Consider the following 10,000-nt stretch of genomic DNA (forward strand, 5'->3'; position numbering starts at 1 on the left):
GGTTAGTGACTGTGTCAGTCCTGTAGCCTGGCGGTCAGGGCAGGTCAGAGACTCTGTGTTTGAGTGAAGGTTAGTGACTGTGTCAGTCCTGTAGCCTGGCGGTCAGGGCAGGTCAGAGACTGGGCGTTTGAGTGAAGGTTAGTGACTGTGTCAGTCCTGTAGCCTGGCGGTCAGGGCAGGTCAGAGACTCTGTGTTTGAGTGAAGGTTAGTGACTGTGTCAGTCCTGTAGCCTGGCGGTCAGGGCAGGTCAGAGACTCTGTGTTTGAGTGAAGGTTAGTGACTGTGTCAGTCCTGTAGCCTGGCGGTCAGGGCAGGTCAGAGACTCTGTGTTTGAGTGAAGGTTAGTGACTGTGTCAGTCCTGTAGCCTGGCGGTCAGGGCAGGTCAGAGACTCTGTGTTTGAGTGAAGGTTAGTGACTGTGTCGGTCCTGTAGCCTGGCGGTCAGGGCAGGTCAGAGACTCTGTGTTTGAGTGAAGGTTAGTGACTGTGTCAGTCCTGTAGCCTGGCGGTCAGGGCAGGTCAGAGACTGGGCGTTTGAGTGAAGGTTAGTGACTGTGTCAGTCCTGTAGCCTGGCGGTCAGGGCAGGTCAGAGACTGTGTTTGAGTGAAGGTTAGTGACTGTGTCAGTCCTGTAGCCTGGCGGTCAGGGCAGGTCAGAGACTCTGTGTTTGAGTGAAGGTTAGTGACTGTGTCAGTCCTGTAGCCTGGCGGTCAGGGCAGGTCAGAGACTCTGTGTTTGAGTGAAGGTTAGTGACTGTGTCAGTCCTGTAGCCTGGCGGTCAGGGCAGGTAATGCTGCTCACTAACCTTCACTCAAATGCCCAGTCTCAGATAATACAGTCAATACAATCAGCAGAATCAGTCAAAGACACACACACACACACACACACACAGATAATGCAGTCAATACAACCAATAGAACCAGTCAAAGACACCACACACACACACACGCACACACACACACACACACACACACACACACACACACACACACACACACAAAATACAATCAATACAATCAACAGAATCAGTCAAAGACACACACACACACACACACACAGATAATACAGTCAATACAATCAGCAGAATCAGTCAAAGACACACACACACAAACACACACTTTTAGGATATGGTAGTGGTAGAGCAGGGAAAGGCACTGACATACACACGAGATACCTGGGTTTGTCGTCTCTTTAATGGAGATGGAGAGAGAGAGAAAGAGAGAGAGAGAGAGAGAGAGGAGCTGGAGAACTCTTTAAATGGTTTTCTGTGAACTTACAAGGGCACCGTACTGGTCCATGTCATTCTCCATACTGGTATATGGTGCTCCAGACTCTCTTTCCATAGCCCCTGTGGACGTACGGGTTTTGTTTCCTGTTTCAGTTCCTGATTTCACCCACCGAGAGTGTTTTCATTTAGATATTGCTAGTTAAGCATCCAGCATTTCTTCCCGTAACACGTGTGTGTTTCTGTGGTGTGTGCATGTGTGTGTGTCTGTGTTGGTGCGTATTTGTATGTTTGTTTGTGTGTAACTGGCATGGACTCAGTCCTTTGTGGTCATAAATTACTTGTTCAATTTGGTTTCATTTAGTGGTAAAAACCTCAGGGCCAGGCTGTGCATATTTGTCTGAGTGTGTGTGTGTGTGTGTGTGTGTGTGTGTGTGCGATTGTGTGTGTGTGTGTGTGTGATTGTGTTTTCTACAATCTTTTCATCACGTCCCATTTGGCGTTTAATTGCCTACACATGGTCTGTACTTTCGTAATGTCCCTGACTGTGAAGAGAGCCCCCCCCCCAAACTTGACCCCGGTAATGACCCGACCATCACGGTCCTTCGCCAGGCGTCAGACACACGGAGAGAGAGGAGCTCCACCCATCTGACACCCTCGCGGGCAGCAGCCTTCCTGTGGAGCCTGGCTCTCCGTCAGCGGGTGGAGCGGCTGACTGTGTGCGGACGGTTATGGCCGAGTGCTGTAGTATGGCAAGCAAAGCAGATGTAGGAGCCTGTCAGAGTTGTGTCTGTCGTTTTAGGAGCCTGTCAGAGTTGTGTCTGTCGTTTTAGGAGCCTGTCAGAGTTGTGTCTGTTGTTTTAGGAGTCTGTTAGAGTTGTGTCTGTCGTTTTAGGAGCCTGTTAGAGTTCTGTAGTGATTCTGTTTTGTGTCTGTCGTTTTAGGAGCCTGTCAGAGTTGTGTCTGATGTTTTAGGAGCCTGTCAGAGTTGTGTCTGTCGTTTTAGGAGCCTGTTAGAGTTGTGTCTGTCGTTTTAGGAGTCTGTCAGAGTTGTGTCTGTTGTTTTAGGAGCCTGTTAGAGTTGTGTCTGTCGTTTTAGGAGCCTGTCAGAGTTGTGTCTGTCGTTTTCGGAGCCTGTTAGAGTTGTGTCTGTTGTTTTAGGAGTCTGTCAGAGTTGTGTCTGTCGTTTTAGGAGCCTGTTAGAGTTGTGTCTGTCGTTTTAGGAGCCTGTTAGAGTTGTGTAGTGATTCTGTTTTGTGTCTGTTGTTTTCGGAGCCTGTTAGAGTTGTGTCTGTCATCTTAGGAGTCTGTTAGAGTTGTGTCTGTCGTTTTAGGAGCCTGTTAGAGTTGTGTCTGTCGTTTTAGGAGTCTGTTAGAGTTGTGTCTGTTGTTTTAGGAGTCTGTCAGAGTTGTGTCTGTCGTTTTAGGAGCCTGTCAGAGTTGTGTCTGTCGTTTTAGGAGCCTGTCAGACTTGTGTCTGTCGTTTTAGGAGCCTGTCAGAGTTGTGTCTGATGTTTTAGGAGCCTGTCAGAGTTGTGTCTGTCATTTTAGGAGCCTGTCAGAGTTGTGTCTGTCGTTTTAGGAGCCTGTTAGAGTTGTGTCTGTCGTTTTAGGAGCCTGTCAGACTTGTGTCTGTCGTTTTAGGAGCCTGTCAGAGTTGTGTCTGATGTTTTAGGAGCCTGTCAGAGTTGTGTCTGTCATTTTAGGAGCCTGTCAGAGTTGTGTCTGTCGTTTTAGGAGTCTGTTAGAGTTGTGTCTGTCGTTTTAGGAGCCTGTCAGAGTTGTGTCTGTCGTTTTCAGGGGCCTGTCAGAGTTGTGTCTGTTGTTTTCAGGGGCCTGTCAGAGTTGTGTCTGTCGTTTTAGGAGCCTGTCAGAGTTGTGTCTGTTGTTTTAGGAGACTGTTAGAGTTGTGTCTGTCGTTTTAGGAGCCTGTTAGAGTTGTGTCTGTCGTTTTAGGAGTCTGTTAGAGTTGTGTCTGTCGTTTTAGGAGCCTGTCAGAGTTGTGTCTGTCGTTTTCAGGGGCCTGTCAGAGTTGTGTCTGTTGTTTTCAGGGGCCTGTCAGAGTTGTGTCTGTCGTTTTAGGAGACTGTTAGAGTTGTGTCTGTCGTTTTAGGAGCCTGTTAGAGTTGTGTAGTGATTCTGTTTTGTGTCTATTGTTTTCGGAGCCTGTTAGAGTTGTGTCTGTCATTTGAGGAGTCTGTTAGAGTTGTGTCTGTCATTTGAGGAGTCTGTTAGAGTTGTGTCTGTCGTTTTAGGAGTCTGTTAGAGTTGTGTCTGCCGTTTTCGGAGCCTGTTGTGTAAGAGTTGTGTAATAGTTGTGTTTTTAATCCTGTGGCCATTGGCTGCATGGTCATTGAGGACTTTAGCAGTGTGAGTGTAGGGTGAGTAGGGTGAGGGGGTGTTGTTGGCAGGTTGTGTGGAGTGAAAGTTTTCTTGGTGAATATAGTCTTAATCACAGGGCCAAAGGATGTGTATCAGCTAAAAGCAGATTGAGTCAGGAGTGAGAAAGCTTCGGGGGAGGGGGGGGCACTGGAGAATGATAGACTGAAAGAGTATGCAAAGACTGAGAGAGAGGGGGAGAGAGAGAACACAGAGAGAAAAAGTGTGTGTGTGTGCGAGAGAGAGAGAGAGAGAGACAGAGAGAGAGAGAGAGAGTATGAGGGACGGGTGTGGGCTGTGTGTATGTGTGTATGTGTGTGTGTGTGAGAGAGCTTTTCTGGCAGCAGGGTGATGATGTAATGAAATAGGCACCTGTCCATGACTCTCTCTCTCAGTGTGTGTGTGTGTGTGTGTGTGTGTGTGTGTGTGTGTGGAGAGAGTTTTGTCTTTCAGCCTTAACATTCTTATTCACTGACTCACTGGCAGCAACTGAGTGTGTGTGTGTAAGAGAGAGAGGGACAGGGAGAGAGGGACAGGGAGAGAGAGAGACGGAGAGAGAAAGAGAGGGAGAGACAGAGAGAGAAAGAGAGGGAGAGAAAGAGGGAGCGAGAGAGTGCCACCCCACCCCTCAAAAATCCCCCAGAATCCCACACACAGAGATAAGACTGGCATGGATCATTTGGTAATGTCTGAATCAGAAACCTCCCTCTCTCTCTCTCTGTCTCTCTCTCTCTCTCTCTCTCTCTCTCTCTCTCTCTCTCTGTCTCTCTCTGTCTCTCTCTCTCTGTCTCTCTCTCTCTCTGTCTCTCTCTCTCTCTCTCTCTCCTGCTGAGACATTATATTCCATTCTTTCTGTCTTGCCTTACACACCCTATTTTCCCATTTTCTTTCTGGGCCATTGCTATGGCAGCCACACAATTCTGGAATTTCAGACAGCGTGTTGAACTAGAGAAATGTGTGTGTGTGTGTGTGTGTGTGTGTGTTCATGCACGTGTGTGAGACCGCATTGTTTTCTGGTCAGTTGTCAACTATCACATTACATCACTTTGGTTGGCAGAACTACGTTAACAGTGTTAAACATAACAGTCTCTTTCTCTGTCTCTCTCTCTCTGTCTGTCTGCCCGTCTCTCTGTCTGCCCGTCTGTCTTTCTCTCTCAGCGAAGTGTCGTTATGCGTTGGGAATGGAAGATGGCAGCATCCCAGACTCTGATATCTCAGCGTCCAGCGCTTGGTCTGACTCTACGGAGGCCAAACACGGCAGGTGAGCTCTATGCAGGAGTCTGACGGTGTGTGTGTGTGTGCTTTAGGCCAGAACATTGTTTTGTAACCCTCTGCTGACTCCACGTGCACACAAGCACCCACACACACACACACACACACACACACACTCACACACACACACACACACACACACTCTATGTTAGGTTAAGTTACATGTCTGTAATGAAGTAGGTCCAAATATAGAGCCTGAGGTAATGATGGTAACCCCGCCCCTCACGCCCACCTCAAACGCACACAGCTAACGCTTTATACGTGCAGACAGCACAAAGTGCAAGATTAACAAGTCTCAAAGTCTTTCCGCAAACATTAAGGGGGTTGTGTGTGTGTGTGTGTGTGTGTGTGAGAGAGAGAGAGAGAGAGAGCTTGGCAAGCCCATTGTTCATGTGGTTGTGATTAGGACCAAAGACTTTTTAAAAGACACTAGGGGAAGAATCTGCTCTGAGAGAGAGAGAGAGAGAGAGAGAGAGAGAGAGAGGAAAAAGGACAGCGAGAGAGATGGATGGATTAGAGGTGGGGGGGGGGGATTCTGATGGGACGTTTGGCAGGGTGTTTAGGTCGGAGGGGTAGGAGTTTGGGGATTACGAATGTGTGTAGTTTTTGGGAGGGGGCACTGATGTCACCACAGAGCAACTGGATGACAGCATGTGTGTGTGAGTGTGTGTGTGTGTGTGTGTGTGTGTGTGTGTGTGTGTGAGAGAGAGAGAGAGAGATGAAAACTTAAAGTAAAACCTTGTGATGGAATAATCCATCTTTGGCTGACGGTTACTTTCAGAGAATGAGCATGTGCTCACTGGGCTCAGGGTTTTCTGTGTTTTGCTACAGTAGTGTTTCGCTGCTGTTACAGTAATGCTTTGGTCGCGTACAGTAGTGTTTCTCTTTTGTTACAGTAATGCTTTGGTTGCGTACAGTAATGTTTTTCTTTTGTTACAGTAGCGTCACGGTCATTTTTCCGTCGTTCCTCAGTAATAAAACAGATGTGTCTCCATAGCACTGTGCTCTCAGGGGCTTCAGCCTACTGTTCGGGCAGATGACCGGACCGTTTGATTCATGTTACGGCTGCAACGGCGTGAGCAGGGGAGCAGTCCGGGAGCACGATGTTTTTAAGAGATTCATCAGTGTCACGGTCTCGCTGGTTTCTCAGAAACGTCTCAGGAGGGTCTCAACACACTACTATGGCCTCAAAATTCTCTCTCTCTCTCTCTCTCTCTCTCTCTCTCTCTCATGACTCAGTTTAATGTCTCACCAACGTCTCCACATTTTCTCTGGAATCACAGTTTTCTCACATCTGGGTCTCAAAGAATCTTTGCAAAGTTCTCGAAAAATATTTCAGTGGTCTCCGAGCTGTCGTCAGTCACATTAACGGGGGCACCGATTATCTCAGCTGCGTCTCTGCACAACGGTTCCCGGGACAGTTCTGATTGACGTTTCATTCACTAGATTTTCAGTGTCTCGCGAATGTCTCAGTTACGTCTCGTTAAATCCTAAGCACTGGTGCCCTTATGTCCTTTTTTCCTCTGCAAATCCCAAGACGTCTCTTCCATTTAATGCTCACTCATTCTGCTCCGTTTCATTCACGCTCTGGGATAACATGAATGTTTATTTCAGTCGTTCTCAGGGAGGTCCCCACAGCGCCTTGTGTGTGTGTGTGCTGATCATAAATGGTTATATACGTCGGTTAAAGGTTTGAGAAATGTCTCTCTGACCCTGTAACACGGCTGGATCCAGCGTAGTCTTGGCCCACTTCTCGATTACAGCCCGGCCACGGGGTCTTATCGAGGCCGCTGGAGATGGAAGGAAAACGTTTTTTTGGTTGTTTTTTTTTACTTTAATTCTGCCGCGCTGGCATAGCTCACGCGCCTGCCGGTGATCTCGTGGCTCGGCTTTAAGGTTTAAAAAATCCGCGAGACGTCGGATAGAGCTCAGGCACGTCTCCCTGAGATCTCAGCCATGTCTCAATGAACTCTCAGAGAGGTGACATTTCTACCAACTCTTCTTTAATGTCTGTGCCCCTGATGTCTCAGCCTGGTGTGAGGCTCCTCCGTGTGTGTATCTGTCTGTGTGTGTGTGTCCGTGTGTGTGTGTGTGTGTGTGTGTGTGTGCAGACATGAACTCCTCACAGTTTCAGATGAGCAGTTCATGAGCAGGTGTTAATGAAAACTCAGATGTGTGGACACAGTTTGTGATGGAGCAGTCATTTTACAGCCAGGTGTCAGTGTGCTGAAGGGGGACTGGAGAAAGACCCCCGGACAAACTTACACACCACCCGAGTGTTAGGGCCAGAGTTTATCTCCTCTCCCCTTATGTTGAGTACTATGTGACTCTCTCTCTCCTCTCTCTCTCTCTCCCTCTCTCTCTCTCTCTCTCTCTCTCTCTGTCTCCCTCTCTCTCTCTCTGTCTCTCTCCTCTCTCTCTCTCTCTCTCTCTCTCTCTCTCTCTCTCTCTGTCTCTCAGGTTGAGTACAGGTGAGGGGGATGGGGCGTGGTGTCCGGCAGGTCCTGTTTTTCCCAGTGGCTCTGAGTACCTGCAGGTGGACCTGCGGACGCTCCACTTCCTCTCGCTGGTCGGCACGCAGGGTCGCCATGCCGACGGGCACGGGCGGGAGTTTGCGCGGAGTTACAAACTGCGGTATTCGCGCGACGGACGACAGTGGCTCACCTGGAAGGACAGATGGAGTCAAGAGGTCAAGATTTCTCATTTTAAATTTTTTCTTTTGTCCTCACCTGTCGCTCGCTTGTTTCATACCTCTCTCGCCCTGTGGTCCTCACTCGTCGTGTCTGTGTGCGTTTGGGTCAGGTGGTTTCGGGGAATGAGAACACGTATGACGTGGTTCTGAAGGACCTTGGTCCGCCCATCATTGCCCGTATGGTTCGGTTCTACCCGCTGGCGGACCGAGTCATGAGTGTGTGTCTGAGGGTGGAGCTCTACGGCTGTCTCTGGGAAGGTGAGACCTAAAACCAGTCCATCCATTCATCACTCTATCCATCTATCATATCATCCACTCATCCAATCATCACTCTATCCATCTATCGTTTCATCCACCCATCCATCACTCTATCCATCTATCATTTCATCCACTCATCCATTCATCACTCTATCCATCTATCATATCATCCACTCATCCAATCATCACTCTATCCATCTATCATATCATCCACTCATCCAATCATCACTCTATCCATCTATCATATCATCCACTCATCCATTCATCACTCTATCCATCTATCATATCATCCACTCATCCATTCATCACTCTATCCATCTATCATATCATCCACTCATCCATTCATCACTCTATCCATCTATCATATCATCCACTCATCCATTCATCACTCTATCCATCTATCATATCATCCACTCATCCAGTCATCACTCTATCCATCTATCATATCATCCACTCATCCATTCATCACTCTATCCATCTATCATTTCATCCACTCATCACTCTATCCATCTATCATATCATCCACTCATCCATTCATCACTCTATCCATCTATCATTTCATCCACTCATCCATTCATCACTCTATCCATCTATCATATCATCCACTCATCCAATCATCACTCTATCCATCTATCATATCATCCACTCATCCAATCATCACTCTATCCATCTATCATATCATCCACTCATCCATTCATCACTCTATCCATCTATCATTTCATCCACTCATCCATTCATCACTCTATCCATCTATCATATCATCCACTCATCCAATCATCACTCTATCCATCTATCATATCATCCACTCATCCAATCATCACTCTATCCATCTATCATATCATCCACTCATCCATTCACCACTCTATCCATCTATCATTTCATCCACTCATCACTCTATCCATCTATCATATCATCCACTCATCCATTCATCACTCTATCCATCTATCATTTCATCCACTCATCCATTCATCACTCTATCCATCTATCATTTCATCCACTCATCCATTCATCACTCTATCCATCTATCATATCATCCACTCATCCAATCATCACTCTATCCATCTATCATATCATCCACTCATCCATTCATCACTCTATCCATCTATCATATCATCCACTCATCCAATCATCACTCTATCCATCTATCGTTTCAACCACTCATCCATTCATCACTCTATCCATCTATCATATCATCCACTCATCCATTCATCACTCTATCCATCTATCATATCATCCACTCATCCAATCATCACTCTATCCATCTATCATATCATCCACTCGTCCATTCATCACTCTATCCATCTATCATATCATCCACTCGTCCATTCATCACTCTATCCATCTATCATATCATCCACTCGTCCAATCATCACTCTATCCATCTATCATTTCATCCACCCATCCATTCATCACTCTATCCATCTATCATATCATCCACTCATCCAATCATCACTCTATCCATCTGTCATATCATCCACTCATCCAATCACTCTATCCATCTATCATATCATCCACCCATCCATTCATCACTCTATCCATCTATCATATCATCCACTCATCCATTCATCACTCTATCCATCTATCATATCATCCACTCATCCATTCATCACTCTATCCATCTATCATATCATCCACCCATCCATTCATCACTCTATCCATCTATCATATCATCCACTCATCCATTCATCACTCTATCCATCTATCATATCATCCACTCATCCATTCATCATTCTATCCATCTATCATTTCATCCACTCATCCATTCATCACTCTATCCATCTATCGTTTCATCCATCCATCCATCACTCTATCCATCTATCATTTCATCCACTCATCCAATCATTGCATTCATTCATCAGCTGATCAGTAACCTAAATGAATAAATCGAACTCATCGATTAATCAAAAAATAAATATTAGATATTAATTCAACCAATCAGTCAGAATAACAAAATCAGAAAAAATTAAATCAAACATTAAATCACCGGTGGTAATGTTTCATTGATGGGAAAAATGTTTTAAGTTTCTAAGCTAACACGGTCTCTCTCTGGTCTGTCTCTGTCTCTGTCAGACGGTCTGAAAGCGTACACCGCCCCTGTGGGTCACGTCATGCACCTGTCGGGCTCACCTGTCTACCTCAACGACTCCACCTACGATGGGAGCATTGAGGCAG

The 10,000-nt window shown here is 46.5% G+C and overlaps 1 protein-coding gene across 1 annotated transcript in view; it reads left to right on the forward strand.

Moving 5' to 3' along the window:
- Nucleotides 1-10,000, forward strand: part of ddr1 (discoidin domain receptor tyrosine kinase 1) — a 23,307-nt gene that overhangs the window by 695 nt on the left and 12,612 nt on the right. Inside the window, exons 2-5 of the mRNA XM_030785598.1 lie at nucleotides 4,765-4,867; nucleotides 7,339-7,567; nucleotides 7,681-7,828; nucleotides 9,899-10,000. The exon at nucleotides 9,899-10,000 is cut by the window's right edge and continues 1 nt beyond it. Coding sequence (XP_030641458.1) covers nucleotides 4,765-4,867; nucleotides 7,339-7,567; nucleotides 7,681-7,828; nucleotides 9,899-10,000 — 582 coding nt within the window. The remainder of the gene's footprint in view (nucleotides 1-4,764; nucleotides 4,868-7,338; nucleotides 7,568-7,680; nucleotides 7,829-9,898) is intronic.

This window comes from Chanos chanos, chromosome 9 (genome assembly GCF_902362185.1).
Source record: "Chanos chanos chromosome 9, fChaCha1.1, whole genome shotgun sequence".
Lineage (NCBI taxonomy): Eukaryota > Metazoa > Chordata > Actinopteri > Gonorynchiformes > Chanidae > Chanos > Chanos chanos.